The sequence below is a fragment of the Oncorhynchus mykiss genome, chromosome 1, assembly GCF_057628025.1.
Source record: "Oncorhynchus mykiss isolate SJ-2025 chromosome 1, ASM5762802v1, whole genome shotgun sequence".
Classification (NCBI taxonomy): domain Eukaryota; kingdom Metazoa; phylum Chordata; class Actinopteri; order Salmoniformes; family Salmonidae; genus Oncorhynchus; species Oncorhynchus mykiss.
The window spans coordinates 8485684-8508047 of record NC_143022.1 but is presented as its reverse complement, the minus strand read 5'-3'; the positions used below and the strand labels follow the sequence as shown (position 1 = coordinate 8508047).

Here is a 22364-nt window from a genome sequence, read left to right as displayed (position 1 = left end):
TGACCAATTACAGTAAATGCATTGAAGCACAACACACAGACACACAACTTAAGTAACGTAAAACCCCCAATTGTAACAAAAGGCATTAGAATGAAAGATATTTACCTCCATTTTGGAAAAATCCTTGGCTGTCATTAAGCAGCAAGCTACAAGTTCTTGACCGTTTCGATCCTCTGGCTGAAGAATTGTTCAGAGCAAAGCTTTGTTTCCTAACACCCATCGATAGCACCTCTTCACCAGCTGGAACAAATTGTATATATACAGACTAATTTGCATAGTTAAACACTTATGTTGATGTATTGTCATGTCATATCATAATTTGCTGTTGGAGAATCCACAGAAAATCTTACAGCTCCAGACTGTTTTCAAGTTTTAACACAGTTCTCCTGCAACAAAGATCTCTGATACGTTAGAAGTGACACGAGGATTCAATGATATTCTTGATTGTGCAATCAAACTAAAGTGTTGTAGAAATGTGGTAGAAATATGCCTAGCAACAGAGAAGACCATGAGTGAGATCCATAAACTTTGGGGCAAATGAGGTGGTCAGTAGAGCAGGTGAACTCTTGTGGTACAGAGCTACTTTACCTGCAGGGGGTTGGATACAAAACAGGCGTGAGCCACAGTAAATGGCTGTGGTGGAGGGTGAAGTTGCCCATAGAAGCTGATCCTGGGTCAGTGTATCATTTTCCACACTAATGGTTAAGGTTAGGATTGGCGGAGGGGAAGCTGATCCTACATCTGTACCTAGGGGACATTTCACCCCAGAGCTGTGGTGTACCAACCTACGCAACAAGTGCAACCAGTGGGCATCGGACGATAGTGTACCACAGCTCTGCAGACAATACACATACTGGGCTATGGAAATGAGCTGGGGGGGTTCACCTCAGCACACAAAGGAACAGGTGTCCCAATGTCCCCCCATTCAGCTCTCCCACCCAAATAATTAGTTATATAACTTATGAAATGTTATGAAATGGTAATGTTTATTCTATATCTCGTGTCTGATACAACATAGAGGCTGATAATTTAATTATAGATGGGCGGTAATATGAGTCCTGAAATTCGTTCATGACTAAATTAAGGAGACCTCTTTATTCGTAGATATCTGCAATCAAGTACTAATGTGTCTGTAAACATCAGCATCATGTTAAGACGAACATTCCAATAATTATGGGCCAAAATTCACCCTACTTATTGTGGGAGGGTTGTGGAAGGCTACCAGAAACGTTTGACCCAAGTTAAACTATTTAAAGGCAATGCTCCCAAATACTAATTGAGTGTATGTCCACTTCTGACCCACTGGGAATGTGACGAAGGAAATAAAAGCTGTAATAAATCATTCTCTCTAGTAATTATTCTGACATTTCACATTCTTAAAATAAAGTGATGATCCTAACTGACCTAAGACAGCGAATGTTTACTAGGATTAAATGTCAGGAATTGTGAACAACTGAGTTTAAAATGTATTTGGCTGAGGTGTGTGTAAACTTCCGACTTCAACTGTTTGATGTTTGCAATCAAGTATTACTGTCTCTGTAAACATCAGCATCGTGTTAAGATGAACATTCAAATAATTGTCGCTAGGAGTAGCTAAACGTGTGTGTATGGAGGAAACGGTACTAAAATACAGTTAATCCTTTTTAACTTCATCATCACGCTGCCAATAATACATTCGATTCACACAATGATTGGGAAGAAATGCAAATGAGTTCATAAAGCCATTTTATTTACATTGTCTTTGACAAAGGGGGGGGGGGGGGGGGGGTTGTGGCCAGTGCAGGCCTGTCACCGTTACCATAAAGGCTAAGTCATCATCATGAAAGAGGAAGAGGATATGTGGTGTATTTATTTTGGTTATGGGTAATAAACTTCCACGTAAGAATACAAAAGAGTGACATGTTGTGTCTTGTAGTAGTTCACGCCTAATATCACACCCCATCATCAACAAATGTCTTGTGCAATAAAAGTTGTTTCGCCTTCATTAGATTGGATTACAACTACAAATAGACACACTGTGGAGTAAGACAGGAAATACACAGACCCAACAGTATTGTTGGTGTACCAGCAGAATAATTCAATGACAGTAATAAAGCTTTGTGTCACGCTCGCTATCGTCAAACTCCCTGTCATAAATCAACCAAGGCGCAGTGTGCATGTAGTTCCACGTCTTTTAATGGAAGTGAAACAGAAACAACCAAGAAACAAACAGGTAAACAGAAAAAAGAAAAAAAAGACCGTGACACAACACGAGGTGCACACAAACACACAGGGAAAAAATAATTACCCACAAAACACAGGTGGGAAAAGGCTACCTAAGTATGGTTCTCAATCAGGGACAACGATTTACAGCTGCCTCTGATTGGGAACCATACCAGGTCAAACACATAGAAATAGAAAACATAGAAAAAACACATAGAATGCCCACCCCAACTCACGCCCTGACCAAACCAAAATAGAGACATAAAAAAGGAACTAAGGTCAGGACGTGACACATTGTTTGTACACACACTGGAACAGCTGCAAAATAAAGGCAATCCATTTCCTCTTCAAAGGAATCACAAGTAGAGGAACCTTCTCTACCTCTCTAACCCCACATAGCTGAGGAACCTTCTCTACCTCTCTAACCCCACATAGCTGAGGAAAATTCTCTACTTCTCTAACCTCACATAGCTGAGGAACCTTCTCTACTTCTCTAACCTCACATAGTAGAGGAACCTTCTCTACCTCTCTAATCTCACATAGTAGAGGAACCTTCTCTACCTCTCTAACCTCACATAGCTGAGGAACCTTCTCTACTTCTCTAACCTCACATAGTAGAGGAACCTTCTCTACCTCTCTAATCTCACATAGTAGAGGAACCTTCTCTACCTCTCTAACCTCACATAGCCGAGGAACCTTCTCTACTTCTCTGAACCTTCTCTACCTCTTTAATCTCACATAGTAGAGGAACCTTCTCTACCTCTCTAACCTCACATAGCTGAGGAACCTTCTCTACCTCTCTAATCTCACGTTGCTGAGGCTCTTATTCCACTTTCGTTGTGCCCTGTGCAGCCACACCTATCTTCCACCAGTTCCACCAGTGTCTCACTGCATTTATTTAATCAACAAATAGCTTTAGCAATTAGACATTAGGGTGTACCCAATGACCACTAGATATAGACAAGTAAAACAAAGAGAAATATTATAAAAAGTGTATTAGGGCGTATACCAGTCTATTTCTACCATATTCTACCGGGCTTTAAAACGCTTTGTGCAAAGGCCCATACTGCAGGCTTCGCAATGGGCACTCTCATGGGGGGGACCTTCATCGTCTTTGTCATCGAAATCACGTCTGTTTCTCTTGCCCAGGTTCTCGCGGTAGCACTTGACACGAATCTTCTCCATCAGTTTCTCCAGTAGGACTTCGAGTTTCTCCTCATCGAAACTGGCCTCCTCCATAAGAGCGCCGTCACATTGCCTGCATTCCTGACGCAAACATCGCACTTTCACCATTCCCTGCCCTGACGATAGATGCATGTGAAACACCACATTCACCCGGCCAGAGGACCAACTTCTGTTACACTTGGAGCACTTGAACCTTCATGTGGAAATTGGAGAAAAAAGTGGGAAGTGGGTTTCAGACACAAGCAGCTTTTAACAGAGCAATTGTTGAAATCCATTACGGTGCTGTTGTCATCAACTTGTGTTATACTTTGCGCAAGTATTCTTCGTAATTCAACCCCAGGCACAGTCTTTACCTGGTGTTGACTTACAAATAATTCAGTCTTTACCTGGTGTTGAATTACAAATAATTGCATTCAAACATACTTTTTGAGAGGGCTACATGAAAGCTAGAGAAATATACTGAACAATATACTGAAGAAAATTATGTAAAGTGTTGGTCCCTTGTTCCATGAGCTGAAGTAAAATATCCCCAAACTTTTCCATACGCACAAGCTTATTTCTCTCAAATTTTGTGCACAAATTTGTCTACATCCCTGTTAGTGAGCATTTCTCCTTTGCCAAGATAATCCATCAACCTGACAGGTGTGGCATATCAATAAGCTGATTAAAGAGCATGATCATTACACAGGTGCACTTTGTGCTGGGGACAATAAAAGACCACTCTAAAATGTGCAGTTTTGTCACACAACACAATGCCACAGATGTCTTAAGTTTTGAGGGAGCATGCAATTTGGAATGCTGACTGCAGGAATGTCCACCAGAGATGTTGCCAGAGCTCATTTAATTTCTCTACCATAAGCCGTCCCCAACATTGTTTTAGAGAATTTGGCAATACTTGCAACCGGCCTCACAACCGCAGACCGTGTGTAATCAAGCCAGCCCAGGACCTCCACATCCGGCTTCTTCACCTGCCGGATCGTCTGAGGGGGGGTGCTGAGGCTTATTTCTGTCTGTAATAAAGCCCTTTTGTGGGGAAAAACTCATTCTGATTGACTAATCAGCCCTAATCTATGGATTTCACATGACTGGGCAGGGGTGCAGCCATGCACCCAATTGACTGATTTCCTCATATGAACTGTAACTCCGTAAAATCATTGAAATTGTTGCTTTTATATTTTTGTTCAGCATACAGTTTAAATATATCTATCTACTATAGTTTAAAACATTTTACAGCATTTACCCTTTAAATTAATACTTCAATGTCAACTATCAGTCTAATGTATTTAATTTATCAGATACACACAATGACCTGTTTTTGGTTGTCTATGTTAGCACCTAACAGGTAACACACACAGTGCAACAATATCAAAGGACTCCTACCTTCCAAATGCCCCACTGATGTACTGATGCCAGCCAAATTGCACATTGTCTGCCTTAATGGACTCATCAAACTCGATACGCCAGCGGTCTCTCTTATTCCTCTTCAGATTATTGACCTTTGATTGAAAAATCCTAATCCATTCTCGGTTAGTCATTGCTCTTTTGGTGAAGTAGCCAAACCCTTTGACTTGTTGTTGTTATCCTTCTTCTTCACACACACTTATACTGTAGCTAAGAATGACCTGGCAGTTATGCAAATAGCTTTCTTAAAACTGTTGCCTTCAACAGGAATGCTATGGGGAAAGTGAAACTTAAGTGTGCTGTTAGGTTTCTATTTCAACTGATAGTCCTGGCCCAGCTATCACATTTGTTTCCTTAGAAGTTGTGGGAATGTACATGTTTTGTTTCCCATAGGTTCTGAGAACAAAGCCATACGTTTCCTGACCGGTACAACTCAACCTTATTGAAAGGTTCTGAGAACAAGAAGTATACATTTTTCCTGTTCTGGGAACCTTCATTTTTTAGATTGCAGCAAGGTTCTGAGAATGTTTTACTATGCTTCCCTGTGGGTTTAAAGGTTCTGAGAATGTTTTACTATGCTTCCCTGGGGGTTTAAAGGTTCTGAGAATGTTTTACTATGCTTCCCTGGGGGTTTAAAGGTTCTGAGAATGTTTTACTATGCTTCCCTGGGGGTTTAAAGGTTCTGAGAATGTTTTACTATGCTTCCCTGGGGGTTTAAAGGTTCTGAGAATGTTTTACTATGCTTCCCTGTGGGTTTAAAGGTTCTGATAATGTTTTACTATGCTTCCCTGGGGGTTTAAAGGTTCTGAGAATGTTTTACTATGTTTCCCTGGGGGTTTAAAGGTTCTGAGAATGTTTTACTACGCTTCCCTGGGGGTTTAAAGGATCTGATAATGTTTTACTCTGCTTCCCTGTGGGTTTAAAGGTTCTGAGAATGTTTTACTATGTTTCCCTGGGGGTTTAAAGGTTCTGAGAATGTTTTACTATGTTTCCCTGGGGGTTTAAAGGTTCTGAGAATGTTTTACTCTGCTTCCCTGGGGGTTTAAAGGTTCTGATAATGTTTTACTATGTTTCCCTGGGGCTTTAAAGGTTCTGAGAATGTTTTACTACGCTTCCCTGGGGGTTTAAAGGTTCTGAGAATGTTTTACTATGTTTCCCTGGGGGTTTAAAGGTTCTGAGAATGTTTTACTACGCTTCCCTGGGGGTTTAAAGGTTCTGAGAATGTTTTACTATGCTTCCCTGGGGGTTTAAAGGTTCTGAGAATGTTTGACTATGCTTCCCTGGGGGTTTAAAGGTTCTGAGAATGTTTTACTATGCTTCCCTGAGGGTTTAAAGGTTCTGAGAATGTTTTACTCTGCTTCCCTGGGGGTTTAAAGGTTCTGAGAATGTTTGACTATGCTTCCCTGGGGGTTTAAAGGTTCTGAGAATGTTTTACTATGTTTCCCTGGGGGTTTAAAGGTTCTGAGAATGTTTTACTCTGCTTCCCTGGGGGTTTAAAGGTTCTGAGAATGTTTTACTATGTTTCCCTGGGGGTTTAAAGGTTCTGAGAATGTTTTACTATGCTTCCCTGGGGGTTTAAAGGTTCTGAGAATGTTTTACTCTGCTTCCCTGGGGGGTTAAAGGTTCTGAGAATGTTTTACTACGCTTCCCTGGGGGTTTAAAGGTTCTGAGAATGTTTTACTCTGCTTCCCTGGGGGGTTAAAGGTTCTGAGAATGTTTTACTACGCTTCCCTGGGGGTTTAAAGGTTCTGAGAATGTTTTACTCTGCTTCCCTGGGGGGTTAAAGGTTCTGAGAATGTTTTACTACGCTTCCCTGGGGGTTTAAAGGTTCTGAGAATGTTTTACTATGTTTCCCTGGGGGTTTAAAGGTTCTGAGAATGTTTTACTATGCTTCCCTGGGGGTTTAAAGGTTCTGAGAATGTTTTACTATGCTTCCCTGGGGGGTTAAAGGTTCTGAGAATGGAAATGAAAGGTAATTTGAAGGTAATTACATTATGAGAACATGTTTCAATAACACTGCTTGCTAAAGTTAACTGTTTTGAACTCCAAACACAGATAGGACACATTATTTCTTTAGGCATTAATCATGCAAACACATTTTTTTCCTTGTGGCACAGTGTCAATGTGATATTCTGTTTTCTATCCATGGAATTAGTCCAATGCCCCATCAGGATTGAGCTAGTATGGCATGGTTTTTTTTTTACTCATACAGAGCTGTTCATTTTAGTCTATTCAAATAAACCCAATTTCAAAGGAAACAAGCACTCATTAAGATCAGGTATGGCCAATTAGTGGGTGCGGCCAACACACCTGGACACATTTAACGAGATAGATGCTAGAGTTTTTTTTATTGCTGGGAAAATAATGTTTTTAACTACATTTCTTACAAGGTTATTTGCATATTATTAATGTTTTCTTGTAGTTTTTATGGAAAGTTTTCTTATTGTTCTGAGAACATAACTTGAAATAGAACCATGAGGAAACCTGCAGAAAATATTATGCTGAAGTACTGAAATTCCCATATAAGAAACATATGGTTCTCAGAACATTATGTGCTAGCTGGGTATCCTGCGCCGTTCCCAGAATGTTGTGCGAAGGATGTACGCAAAATAATAGGACAACCATGCTCTCACCAAGCTCAAAGAGACAAATGGTTGTCAGAATGTAACCGCTGTTAATAATATTTTGTGAATTTCACCAGGTTCATATCTTAATATAGCATGTTAATTTGTTATTATGCATGCCTGAATGCTGGGGGAATAGGGGAGCGAGTATTTATGTCGTGCTCAAATAAATTTGATGCACTAGGAGAAGTAGGAACTCTTTTTCTGTCGTCTTCGGAAAAGTAAACATTGCTTTAAGTACAAAGTCATGCACACAGTGATTTGTTCATGAATAATGTTATATATTTAGAGTTGACTCATAAGTGGATTTGAAATGTAGATGTATATTTATTGTGTTAGTGTGTAGTGCTTGACTTGGAGTAAAATAGGTACCGGTGTCAGGGGCGTAGGCATCAGAGGAGGCTGGTGGGCGGCATGTCTGGAAACCACACGTTTGACTCCATTCCATTTATTTCATTCTAGCCATTACAATAGGCATGTCCTCATATAGCTTCTCTCACCAGCCTCCTCTGGTAGGCATGGGTGGGACTGTGGGGTCTTGGGCCCACTCACTGGGGAGCCAGGCCCTGACAGGCCCTGCCAGGCCCTGCCCAATCAGATTGAGCAAAAACGAAAAAAATAATACATACTCCTCAGGAAGACAGTTGACTGTCATTAGTGTATTCTTATGAAGGTTACACTTACATGCAGGACTACAATGTTTTACAGTTTATGCATTATTATAATAAATCACTTTGTCACGTGTTTTGAATCGAGCATCAATGACAAAAATTTAATTGTTTTTTCCTCAACAAAAAAAGCTTGATGTAAAGTAGGCTCGAACCCACAGTTAAAAAAAACACTATTGATTACATGTCTTTCCTCCAATGGAAAAGCCTATAAGACTGTGACATCAGAGAGGCGGACAAAGCAAGTTTCAAACAGGAAGCTCACCCCGCGAAGCACACAATAATATCAGTGACATCGTTTTTTTTTTCTGTTTTGATGTTAAGATGATTAAACTGTCATAACACACAGTGCCAAACTGTGATGTAAATGTTATGATGGATGTGTGCATACCTTGTACTTGTGCATTAAAATACATAAAAGTTGCCCATATTATGTTAAAATGTAATTCTGTCATTTTTGTTGTCTCATTTCACTAACCACGGCTAGCTGAAGTAGGACAGCATGGAGTAGCTAAAGTGGGACAGTCTTATAGGCTTTTCTAATGGAGGAAAGAGATCCGGTTTACATTAGAGACCCCCTGTACTTAGGTTAGGCAGGACTCTGCTTCTTGTCCTGTTCATGGTTTCTTCTAGTAATGTTATTAGTAATGCTTATAAATGCATCAACCACAAGCACCTTTTTTCCCACTCATGTTGTTGACTGTGAAAAATTTACAAATGTGGACAACCATTTTTTTTTTTAAATGACATAATTCAAATAGGCTAACGAAAGGTACCGGATCTCAGCTCCGCCTGGCTCTCATTTGGATCATAGGTACAGGGTCTCGGACTGGGTGGGACCTGGCCCAATTTAACCCCTGGTTGTACGTAGTCATTGTTCCTATCTGTTTTTCTGATGAAATAACTCGACAACAGTGAAATTCGATTTTTAAAGCAGTTTTATAGCAGGTCAGGACATTTGACTCAAAGTTATAAATCATATAAGGGTGTTTAACTCCCTGCTGATGCCATATGCAAAGTACACACACACACACACACACTGAACATTATAAAAATGTTGTCACGTTTTGCACACTAAGATCTGTGTAAAGTCCCACAAATATTTGTAATCCATGCAAATGTGCTTCTAAAGCAATGTTGCCTTGCTTGTATGCATTTGCATTGTAGACAGTCGTCTCTGCACCATCAAGGTCATCACCTGACACATGGGATATGATTTGTACACCTGTTGAGAAGTAATTCCTTCAACTCTTTTTAAAGTGTAAGAGATTATTGCAAAAGAATGCATATAATGGAAACTACTTTCTCAATCAACTATCAACTTTTGTATAAAAAAAAACAAGTACATTTCGTCTGGATGAAATGGTGGACAATTCAGTTAATGCCTTCTCCCCCCCCCCATCCATCCTTGATTCAGAGGATATCGTTTTCGCAGCTTCATCAGGAAATACAATTATCTTTACAGTATTATATCCAGTTCGACATCCAACTCTCCTCAAAATTGTTCATTGATTATACAATACATTTAGGAGTTAAACATTTCCCAGATGTTTCTATATTTTTCATTCTGTTTCTTTTGTGGTCACCTGTCTGCAGATGCCATGTTTACAGGCTTCACAATGGGCAGCCTCATGGGGTCCATCACTCCTCCCTTCCAAATGGAATGGGTTATTATTTTCGCCTGCGTCCTTATAGTAGCACTTGACGAGGATCTTCACAACAAGCTTCTCCAGCAGAACCTCAATGTTCTCTGTCTTAAAATGAGGCTCCTCCATTGTACTCTGTACACACTTCTTGCACTCCTGTCTGTAGCGTTTCACTTTAACCATCCCCTTGTCCTCCAACAGACGCATGTGAAACACCACCAGAACTCTTTTCGAAGGCCAGGTCCTCTTACACTTTGAGCACATGAACCTGCAGGGAGAGATAAGTGATACAGTTGAAGTCTGAAGTTTACATAAACCTTAGCCAAATACATTTAAACTCAGTTTTTAACAATTCCTGACATTTACAAATACTTATTTTCCACCATAATTTGCAAATAAATTCATTAAAAATCCTACACTGTGAGTTTCTGGATTTTTTTTCCTCGTTTGGTCTGTCGTAGTTGAAGTGTACCTATGATGAAAATTACAGGCCTCTCTCATCTTTCTAAGTGGGAGAACTTGCACAATTGGTGGCTGACTAAATACTTTTTTTGCCCCACTGTATAGTATATTTCACGTCTTGATTCTGAATGTAATCTATTAAGTCCCTATCCCATTGAATACAGTCATTTAACATTTAATCAGGTTTACTGTACATTTGTAAACACATTTCTATGTTCTGAATTGAATTGATATACGTCTATTTACACTTTATTCAAAGAGCCTACCTTGCAAATGCCCCACTGATGTACTGCTGCCAACCTCTCGCTGGGTGATCAGGAATGATGGCGCTATCAAATTCAATGCTCCAGGTGTCCTCTATGTCATGCTCCTCAATCGTGTTCTGGAGAATGCTGGCCCATTCCTGAAGATCCATTGCTTCTGAGCAGGGGAAGTAGCAGGTTTCCAAAACGGACAGTTTAGCTGTAGCTTTTCGAAACGTATGTCTGTCCGTGAGATTTTGTCTACTCACTGGGTTTTATATATGCTATCTACAATGACTGGGCTGTCCAGCTGATTGTTGATTGGCTCTGCATTTGGACAACTGACATCAATACCTCTGTTGCTAGAGATGCGAAAGGAAAAGAGAAATGAAACTGAAAGCTTGCTCTCTGTTTTCCGTTAAGTTTCGATTTGCAGCTGAAATTACTTCGTCATTATGACACGTCTCTACAAAGTCCAGCGCAATAATCCGGCATGTAGTATGTGTTAACGGCACTGCTCAACTACCAAATATGAATACTTCTGCCTGTATGTGCTATGGCGTAAACTTTCAATTTCCTTTCCCCAACATCTTACATGGACGATGGCAAGCTATCTGTATTGAGTATGATGGGAGACAGAGTGCTGGTTTCAAGCACAGGGCAGGTGTTTATTTAGAAAAGGACCACAGGAGGAGGCAGGTAGCAGGATCTAGGGACAGGCAGAAGGTCATACACTGGGAATCCAAAAAGGTAACAGTACAGCCAGGGAAAAGGCTAATAACGCGGTTCGGGAGATCAGGCTGGTTGACGACAGGACATCTGATAGGCAAAAGTACAGGCAGGGAATAGGCAAAATACTACGATACACGGGAGGACTAATATGGAAATAAACAGTACTCCGAATAGAATGTGTACAAAAAATTAACAATACCTCACAATGATGGGGTGCAATGAACTGAATTAAATAGTGTGTGTAAATGACATACAGGTGTGTGGACAGGTGATCAGAATTCAGGTGATTGGGATCTGGAGAGTGAGCTGCGTTCAGGGGATCAAATCAAAGTTTATTTGTCACGTGTGCTTACTTACAGGCTCTAACCAATAGTGCATAAAAGGTATTAGGTGAACAATAGGTAAGTAAAGAAATAAAACAACAGTAAAAAGACAGTGAAAAATATCAGTAGCGAGGCTATATACAGTAGTGAGGTTACATACAGACACCAGTTGGTCGGGCCAATTGAGGTAGTATGTACATGAATGTATAGTTAAAGTGACTATGCATATATGATAAACAGAGAGTAGCAGCAGCATAAAAGAGGGGTTGGAGGAGGCACACAATGCAAAAAGTCCGGGTAGCCATTTGATTACCTGTTCAGGAGTCTTATGGCTCGGGGGTAAAAACTGTTGAGAAGCCTTTTTGTCCTAGACTTGGCACTCCAGTACCGCTTGCCATGCAATTGTTAGGGCCTTCCTCTGACACCGCCTGGTGTAGAGGTCCTGGATGGCAGGCAGCTTAGCCCCAGTGAGGTACTGGGATGTACACACTACCCTCTGTAGTGCCTTGCGGTCGGAGGTCGAGCAATTGCCGTACCAACCATGCTCTCGATGTTGCAGCTGTAGAACCTTTTGAAGATCTCAGGACCCATGCCAAATCGTTTTAGTTTCCTGAGGGGGAATAGGCTTTGTAGTGCCCTCTTCACGACTGTTTTGGTGTGTTTGGACCATTCTAGTTTGTTGTTGATGAGGACACCAAGGAACTTGAAGCTCTCAACCTGCTCCACTACAGCCCCGTCGATGAGAATGGGGATGTGCTCGGTCCTCCTTTTCCTGTAGTCCACAATTGTCACGACTTCCGCCGAAGTCGACTCCCCTCCTTGTTCGGGCGGCGGTCGACGTCACCAGCCTTCTAGCCATCGCCGCTCCATTTTTCATTGTTCCATTTGTTTTGTCTTGTTCCCCGCACACCTGGTTTACATTCCCTAATCACACTGCATATATATATATATATTCCTCTGTTCCCCCCCATGTCTTTGTTTGGAATTGTTTTTTGTTTTGTGTTTGTTGTATCGCGCCAGTCTGGTTTTTCACCTTGGGCATCGCCTGTACCCTATTTGGGGAATTATTGGTGAACCTTATTGTTATATTATTGACGGTATTTTGCGCTTGTCACTTTTGATGGTTGGCTTGAGTTGTAGCTGTTTGCGCCCGTCTGTTTGTTTCCCTTGGCTAATAAAGTCGCCTGATCACCTATTCTCTGCTCTCCTGCACTTGACTGCAATGACCAGCAGCGAAAACCCTGACAGAATTCCACACCACCCATGGAGTCAGCAGGAGCAGGTACCCCGGTCAAAGGAGTTGAGGACCACGCCCGAGAACACTTGGCGATGCTGCAACATCATGGCGCCACGATGGATCGCGTTGTCCAGACCATGGGCCGCTGGGAGAGACAGCGGTCCATGGTATCCGGTCCCAGTGGGATGCGTCTCTCCCTTCCCAGGGAGTATGATGGGACGGCAGCACGGTGCCAGGGGTTACTGTTACAGCTGGACCTCTACCTGGCCAACGTTCACCCAGCTCCCTCGGGAAGAGAGAGGGTTTCCGCCCTCATCTCGTGCCTTTAGGGGAGAGCTCTGGAGTTGGCAAACGGCGTGCGGGGGGGAAGGAGATACGGCGTTGGACCACTTCGAGGAGTTCACCCGCCGCTTCCGCGCAGTCTTCGAACAGTTCTTCCACCTGAGGCAGGGGATGAGGAGCGTCCAGGAGTTCGCCCTGGAATTTCGGACCTTGGCCTCCAGAGCAGGATGGAACGACAGGGCCCTTATCGACCATTAAAGATGCAGCCTGGAGGATGTCCATCGGGAGTTGGCCTGCAGGGATGCCACCATCACCTTTGACCTACTGGTGGATCTGCCCATTCGGTTGGATAACCTGCTGGTCACCTGCCGACGTCCAGAGATGGCTCTGTTGGTTTCATCTTCCAGCACCGCCAATGGAGCTGGGAAGGGCTGCGCTTAGGGAGGCTGGAGGAGGGGCCTTCACGTGCACCATCTGTGGCCGCAGAGGGCACACTGCCGGTCGGTGCCGGGTTGGTCCCTGGGACTCGAGGCAGCAGAAGGGCTCTCTGGCGTCAACATAGGTGAGTCTGCACCACTCTCATCCAGAGTCCTCTGTTGTCCACCTGTTTGTTCATGTTTGTTTTCCTGAGTTTTCCCCGCATTCCCAGCATAAGGCGCTCGTCGATTCAGGCGCGGCTGGGAATTTTATCGACAGAGCGTTCGCCCTTAGTTTAAGGATCCCCATTGTTCCTGTGGTTAGACCCTTCCCGGTACATGCTCTGGATAGTCAACCATTAGGGTCCGGGTTAATTAGGGAAGCCACCATCTCCCTGGTCATGGTGACGCAGGAGGGTCATGAGGAGAGAATCAGTCTCTTCCTCATTGACTCTCCTGCGTTTCCCATGGTACTAGGCCTTTCCTGGTTAGCTCGTCATGACTCCACCATTTCATGGCAACAGAGGGCTCTCACGGGGTCGTCGCGAGAGTGCTCGAGGAGGTGTGAAGGGGTTTCCGTTGGTGCTGCCACGGTGGAAAGTCCAGACCCGTTTTGTGTTTACCCTGTCCTACAGACCAGGTTCCCAAAATGTTAAGGCAGACGCACTGTCCCGGCTGTATGACACAGAGGAGCGGCCCATGGATCAGACTCCCACACTCCCGGCCTCCTGCCTGGTAGTGCCGGTTGTGTGGGAGCTGGATGCGGACATTGAGTAGGCGTTACGTACAGAGCCCGCTCCCCTCCAGTGTCCTGTTGGGCGTCTGTACGTTCCGTTTGCTGTCCGTGACCAGTTGATCTATTGGGCCCACAAGGCACCCTCCTCTGGTCATCCGGGGATCGGCCGAATGGTGCGCTGTCTGAGTGGGAAGTACTGGTGGTCTACCTTGGCAATGGGCTTGAGGGTTTATGTTTCCTCCTGCTCGGTGTGCACCCAGTGCAAGGCTCCTAGACACCTGCCCAGAGGTAAGCTACATCCCTTACTCGTTCCACAACGGCCTTGGTCACACCTGTCTGTGGATTTTCTGACCGATCTTCCTCCCTCACAGGGAAACACCCCGATCCTGGTTGTTGTGGATCGCCTCTCTAAGTCCTGTCATCTCCTCCCTTTGCCCGGTCTACCTACGGCCCTACAGACTGCGGAGGCCTTGTTTACACACGTCTTCCGGCACTATGGGGTGCTTGAGGATATAGTGTCTGATCGAGGTGCCCAGTTCACTTCGAGAGTCTGGAGGGCGTTCATGGAACGTCTGGGGTCTCGATCAGCCTCACCTCAGGTTTTCACCCCAAGAGTAATGGGCAGGTGGAGAGAGTGAACCAGGATGTAGGCAGGTTTCTGCGATCTTATTGCCAGGACCGGCCGGGGGAGTGAGCAGCGTTCGTGCCCTGGGCCGAGATGGCGCAGAACTCGCTCTGCCACTCCTCCACTAACCTTTCCCCCTTTCAGTGCGTATTGGGGTACCAGCCGTTTCTGGCGTCGTGGCATCAGAGTCATTGTTAATGTTGTAAATTACTATTGTAGCTGGAAACTACATATATTTGCATGGAATATCTACATAGGCGTACAGAGGCCCATTATCAGCAACCATCACTCCTGTGTTCCAATGGCACGTTGTGTTAGCTAATCCAAGTTTATCATTTTAAATGGCTAATTGATCATTAGAAAACCATTTTGCAATTATGTTAGCACAGCTGAAAACTGTTGTCCCGATTAAAGAAGCAATAAAACTGGCCTTCTTTAGACTAGTTGAGTATCTGGAGCCTCAGCATCTGTGGGTTTGATTACAGGCTCAAAATGGCCTGAAACAAATAACTTTCTTCTGAAACTTGTCAGTCTATTCTTGTTCTGAGAAATGAAGGCTCTTCCATGCGAGAAATTGCCAAGAATCTGAAGATCTCATACAACGCTATGTACTAATCCCTTCACAGAACAGCACAAACTGGCTCTAACCAGAATAGAAAGAGGAGTGGGAGGCCCCGGTGCACAACTGAGCAAGAGGACAAGTACATTAGTGTCTAGTTTGAGAAACCGATGCCTCTCAAGTCCTCAACTGGCAGCTTCATTAAAAAGTAACCGCAAAACACCAGTCTCAACTTCAACAGTGAGGAGGCGACTCCGGTATGCTACACGTGAGCGCTCATATTTTTCAACATGTTTTACAAAAGGATAAATTTGGAGTTTAATAAACTTGGATTTTTCGGCAGGGACATATGCAGGATGCTACCCGCTACAACATGGCCTTCGCTCCAGATCAAAACTCGGGGGGTGCTCTACCAAACAAACAGGAGAGATCTGAGGACACCATCCAACCTGGCACTGGAGGAGTAGTGTTTTGTCTGATGCTATTTTGAAAGCCAAGAAGAAAAAAACATTAAAAAAAATAAAGACAAATAAAGTACATTACAATTATATATTTTACTTTATGGGGACTGAATGCTGAGTTAAGGCTGCCAGGCTTGCTAGGACAGACCAGATACAACTTCAATTACCCCAGAAAAGGTTTCTCTCCTCAATGTTATCCTCACAAATAATCCTGATAGGTATCAGTCTGGTGTTTTCTGTAATGACCTTAGTGATCACTTTTTTACAGTCTGGTGTTCGTAATGGCTGCTCAGTGAAACGACCTGTCCTGATTTGTCATAGACGCTTGCTAAAACACTTTAATGAGCAAGCCTTCCTTCATGACCTGGCCTCTGTAAAATGGTATATAATCAGCTTGATCCCCTCTGTCGAAGATACTTGGACCTTCTGTTTTGATATTTTCAGTGGTATTGTTAACAAACACACCCCCATAAAGAAAATTAGAATTTAAAACAGGTTCAGCCCCTGGTTCGACCGTGATCTTGCAGAGTTACTCCACCTCAAGAATTGCATTTGGCGAAAGGCTCGGCACACACATACTCAGGCTGACTTGCTCTTGTTCAGGCAAATGAGAAATAAGTGCACTCAGGCTATCCGGAAGTCCAAAGTTAGTTACTTTAAGGAGCAGTTCGCTCTCTGTGGGTCTAACCCCAAGAAGCTCTGGAAAATGGTTAAAGACCTGGAGAATAAACCCTCCTCCTCACAGCTGCCCATGTCCCTTAATGTTGATGATGGGGTTGTTAATGAGAAGAAGAACATGACTAATCACCACTTCATTAAGTCAGGATTCCTATTTGACTCAGCCATGCCTCATTGCCCGTCCAACATTTCCTAATCTCTCACCCCTTCTAAAGCGACTAGCCTTGATGCTGCTCCTTCCTTTTCCACCTGCCCCTCTACAAAGTTTCTCCCTGTAGACGGTCACTGAGTCCAAGGTGCTAAAGGAGCTCCTGAAACTTGACCCCAAAAAAAACATCTGGGTCAGATGGTTTAGAACAGGGGTGGGCAACTCCAGTCCTCGAGGGCCTGATTGGTGTCACACTTTTTCTCTTTTTTCTCCTACCCTAGCAAACACAGCTGATTAATCAAATTGCATTCTAAACTGAAGAACATGATTAGGTGATTATTGGAGTCAGGTGTGTTAGCTGGAGCTGGGGCTGGGGCACAACTGTGACACCAAACAGGCCCTTGAGGACTAGAACTGCCCATCCCTGGTTTAGACCCTTTCTTCTTTAAGGTTGCTGCCCCTATCATCGCCAAGCCTATATCCAACCTTTTTAACTTGTCTCTCCTTTCTGGGGAGGTTCCCATTGCTTGGAAGGCAGCCACAGTTGGTATTTTATTTAAAGGGGGAGATCAAGCTGATCCTAACTGTTATAGGCTTATTTCTATGTTACCCTGTTTATCAAAAGTGGTGGAAAAACTTGTAAATAATCAACTGACTGGCTATAGTATTCTCTCTGGTATGCAATCTGGTTTCTGCTCAGGTTATGGATGTGTCACTGCAACCTTAAAGGTCCTCAATTTCCCATTTTTCTAAGCAAAGTTGTGCTGCCATTTGTATTGACTTGGCCAAAGCTTTTGATACGGTAGACCTTTCCATTCGTGTGGGCCGGCTAAGGAGTATTAGTGTCTCTGAGGCGTCTTTGGCCTAGTGTGCTAACTACCTCTCTCAAAGAGTGCAGTGTCTAAAGTCAGAACATCTGTTGTCTCAGCCACTGCCTGTCACCAAAGGGAGTACCCCAAGGCTCCATCCTAGGCCCCACACTCTTCTCAATTTACATCAACAACATAGCTCAGTAGGTAGGAAGCTCTCTCATCCATTTATATGCAGATGATACTGTCTTATACTCAGCTGGCCCCTCCACTGATTGTGGGTTAAATGCTCTACAACAAAGCTTTCTTAGTGTCCAACAAGCTTTATTTACCCTTAACCTGGTTTTGAACACCTCCCAAAACAAAGGCCATGTGGTTTGGTAAGAAGAATGCCACTCTCCCCACAGATGTGATTACTACCTCTGAGGGTTTAGAGCTTGAGGTAGTCACCTCATACAAGTACTTGGGAGTGTGGATAGACAGTGCACTGTCCTTTTCTCAGCACATATCCAAGCTGTAGGCTAAGGTTAAAATTAGACTTGATTTCCTCTATCTTAATCGCTCCTCTTTCACCCCTGCTGCCAAACTAACCCTGATTCAGATGACCATCCTACCCATGCTAGATTAGGGAGATGCAATTTACAGACCGACAGGTAAGAGCGCTCTCGAACGGCTAGATGTTCTTTACCATTCGGCCATCAGATCTGCTACCAATGCTCCTTATGGGACACATCAATGCACTCTATGCTACTCTGTAAACTGGTCATCTCTGTTTACCAGTCTCATGACCCACTTTTTATTTTAATTTTTTATTTACCCTTTATTTAACCAGGTAGGCATAGCAGTGTGAACAGACAACAACACAGAGTTACACATGGAGTAAACAATAAACAAGTCAATAACACAGTAGAAAGAAAAAGAGAGTCTATATACATTGTGTGCAAAAGGCATGAGGAGGTAGGCGGATAATTACAATTTTGCAGATTAACACTGGAGTGATAAATGATCAGATGGTCATGTGCAGGTAGAGATACTGGTGTGCAAAAGAGCAGAAAAGTAAATAAATATAAACAGTATGGGGATGAGGTAGGTAAATTGGGTGGGGCCACTGGTTGATGCTTATTTGTAAAAACCCTCTTAGGTCTCACTCCCCCCTATCTGAGATATCTACTGCAGCCCTTGTTCTCCACATACAGTACAACACCCGTTCTGCCAGTCACATTCTGTTAAAGGTCCCCAAAGCACACACATCCCTGGGTCACTCGTCTTTGCAGTTTGCTGCAGCTAGCGACAGGAACAAGCTGCAACAAACTGTCACGTTCTGACCGTAGTTCTGCTATTTTATTATTTGTTTTAGTATGGTCAGGGCGTGAGTTGGGGTGGGCAGTCTATGTTTGTTTTTCTATGTTGTTTTTTTTCTGTTCGGCCTAGTATGGTTCTCAATCAGAGAAAAGTGTTGTTAGTTGTCTCTGATTGAGAATCATACTTAGGTAGCCTGGGTTTCACTTTTGGTTTGTGAGTGTTTGGGCCACACGGTACTGTTTCGGTTTTGAATATTCACGTTGTCATTTATTGTTTAGTGTTCTGAGTTTAATTAAAAATCATCATGAACACTTACCACGCTGCGCTTTGGTCCGATCCTTACTCCTCCTCAGACGAAGAGGAGAAAATCCGTTACACAAACACTCAAACTGGACAGTTTTATGCTGGGTTGTCATGTGTTGCTGCCTTGCTATATTGTTGTCTTAGGTCTCTCTTTATGTAGTGTTGTCTCTCTTGTAGTGATGTGTTTTTTGTCCTACACAGTATTTACTGTATATATTTGTATTTAAAAAATATCAAAAAATATCCCAGCCCAAATCCCCGCAGGAAGCATTTAGCCTTTTGGTAGGCCGTCATTGTAAATAAGAATGTGTTCTTAACGGACTTGCCTAAATAAATAAAGGTTAAAAATAAAATAATATAAAACAAGAACGAAACGGATGAAGACAGTCAGAGACAGAGTTGTCGATTTCCATTGTTACTTGTAATGTTAAAAAGAGACGAAAAAGACAATCCAATTTTTCTAAATTAGCTAGCTATCTAAGCTACTCACCATACTATCTAAGCTACTCACCATACTATTTGAGTCACCACTAGAATAGGTCATTTTATGTTTTTGAGTAGTAGGCCTATATTTCTTTGTTTAATCTAGTTAATCTAATTATTAATCTAAAAATAAAATCCTTATTATTTTGTCAGAAATGTAAGGTATTTTTACATGTTGAAATAAAGTTGACTAAAGTAGAAGCTCTTCTTTTGTTTGTAGGTATTTTCACTTGGTAATAACTAATTATATAGAAATTGCTTATCGGTAACTATAAAGTTACACTTCACTTTAAATGTGTAAATCCTGCGAAAATCTTTTCAGAAGCTGACAATTTATACTTTGTACTTACGCAGGTATTATACAGTTGAAGTCGAAAGTTTACATACACCTTAGCCAACTAAATTTAAACTCAGTTTTTCACAATTCCTCACATTAAATCCTAGTAAAAATTCCAAGTCTTAGGTCAGTTAGGATCACCACTTTATTTTAAGAATGTGACATGTCAGAAAAACAGAAGAGTACATTTATTTCAGCTTTTATTTCGTTCATCACATTCCCAGCGGGTCAGAAGTTTACATACACTCGATTAGTATTTGGTAGCAGGCCTCCTTGCTCGCACACGCTTAATCAGTTCTGCCCACAAATGTTCAATGGGATTGAGGTCAGGGCTTTGTGATGGCCACTCCAATACCTTGACTTTGTTGTCCTTAAGCCATTTTGCCTCAACTTTGGAAGTATGCTTGGGGTCATTGTCAATTTGGAAGAACCATTTGTGACCAAGCTTTAACTTCCTGACTGATGTCTTGAGATGTTGCTTCAATATATCCACATACTTTTCCTCCCTCATGAGGCCATCTAATTTGTGAAGTGCACCAGTCCCTCCTGCAGCAAAGCACCCCCACAACATGATGCTGCCACACCCGCGCTTCACGGTTGGGATGGTGTTCTTCGGCTTGCAAGCCTCCGCCCTTCACAAAGTACGATCTTTGTCCCCATGTGCAGTTGCAAACCATAGTCTGCCTTTTTTTATGGCCGTTTTGGAGCAGTGGCTTCTTCCTTGCTGAGCAGCCTTTCAGGTTATGTCAATATAGGACTCATTTTACTGTGGATATAGATACTTTTGTACCTGTTTCTTCCAGCATCTTCACAAGATTCTTTGCTGTTGTTCTGGGATTGATTTGCATTTTTCGCACCAAAGTGCGTTCATCTCTAGGAGACAGAACGCGTCTCCTTCCTGAGCAGTATGACGGCTGTGTGGTCCCATGGTGTTTATACTTGCGTACTATTGTTTGTACAGATGAACGTGGTACCAGATGAACGTGGTACCATGGAAATTGCTCCCAAGGATGAACCCGACTTATGGAGGTCTACAATTGATTTATTTTGATTTCCCCATGATGTCAAGCAAAGAGGCACTGAGTTTGAAGGTAGGCCTTGAAATACATCCACAGATACATCTCCAATTGACTCAAATGATGTCAATTAGCCTGTCAAAGCTTCTAAAGCCATGACATCATTTTCTGGAATTTTCTAAGCTGTTTAAAGGCACAGTCAACTTAATGTATGTAAACTTCTGGCCCACTGGAATTGTGATACAGTGAATTATAAGTGAAACAATCTGTCTGCAAACAATTGTTGGAAAAATTACTTGTGTCATGCACAAGTATATGTCCTATCCGACTTGCCAGATACAATAGTTTGATTAACAAGAAATGTGTGGATTGTTTGAAAAATGAGTTTTAATGACTCCAACCTAGGTGTATGTAAACTTCTGACTTCAGCTGTACATATATCTGTCTGTGGTATATTGGTGAGTGTATTTTCTCACTTGGATGGCGCTTTTCAGAAGCTGACGATTTAGATTGTCAGAATGGATCATGTACTTTCTAGGTACACAATCATTACAATAACGTAGCCCTCAAGATACACTTAATTTCAAGTAGATAAATCCCGTGTAACACCTAGTAATTACATTGTACTAATCAAATTGTTTTGGTCACATACACATGGTTAGCAGATGTTAATGCTTGTGCTTCTAGTTCCGACAGTGCAGTAATATCTAACAAGTAATTTCACAAATTCACAACGACTACCTTATACACACAAATGGAAAGGGATGAATAAGAATATGTCCATATAAATATATGGATGAGCGATGGCCGTGCGGCATAGGCAAGATGCATTTGATGTTACAGAATACAGTATATACATATGAGATGAGTGGGGCCTCTCCACTAGAGATTCTGGGTTCGAGTTCAGGCTCTGTCGTGACCAGGAGATCCATGGGGCGGTGCACAATTGGCCCAGCGTCGTCCGGGTTAGGGGAGGGTTTGTCAGGCAGGGATTTCATTATCCCATCGCTCACTAGCGATTCCTGTGTTGGGCTGGGTTCAGTGCACGGTCGCCTGGTGTACAGTGTTTCTTCCGACACGTTGGTGGGGCTGGCTTCTGGGTTAAGTGGGCATTGTGTTAAGAAGCAATGTGGCTTGGTTGGGTTGTGTTTCGGAGGATGCACGGCTCTTGACCTTCACCTAACCCTAGTCTGTTCGGAGTTTCTGCAATGAGACAAGACTGTAACTACCAATTGGGGAGAAAAAAGGGGTGAAAATACAAAATAATAAAAATAAACATATGAGATGAGTAATGTAGGATATGTAAACATTATTAAAGTGGTGTCAATTAAAGTGACTAGTGATATCTTTATTAAATCAATTTATTGAAGTTGCTAGAGATTTGAGTCTGTATGTTGGCAACAGCCTCTCTATGTTAGTGATGGCTGTTTAACAGTCTGATGGCCTTGAGATAGATGTTTTTCAGTCTCTCGGTCCCAGCTTTGATG

At 42.7% G+C, this 22364-nt stretch overlaps 2 protein-coding genes across 3 annotated transcripts; both read right to left on the bottom strand.

Moving 5' to 3' along the window:
• Window positions 1–1708: 1708 nt before the first annotated feature.
• On the bottom strand, window positions 1709–5109 carry LOC110529481 (receptor-transporting protein 2). Its single transcript, XM_021611716.3, has 2 exons — window positions 4768–5109; window positions 1709–3580 (listed from the first exon to the last, which is right to left on the bottom strand). The coding sequence occupies exons 1-2, from the start codon at window positions 4920–4922 to the stop codon at window positions 3232–3234; spliced, it is 504 nt and encodes a 167-aa protein (XP_021467391.3). The 5' UTR covers window positions 4923–5109; the 3' UTR covers window positions 1709–3231.
• Window positions 5110–9003: 3894 nt separating this feature from the next.
• Window positions 9004–10953, bottom strand: LOC100135997 (VHSV-induced protein-5). Of its 2 annotated transcripts, NM_001124334.1 has the most exon segments (3): window positions 9004–9650; window positions 9652–9994; window positions 10455–10681. In NM_001124334.1, coding segments are annotated over 3 exon segments (537 nt in total). In that variant the 5' UTR covers window positions 10604–10681; the 3' UTR covers window positions 9004–9605.
• Between the last annotated feature and the right edge of the window lie 11411 nt (window positions 10954–22364).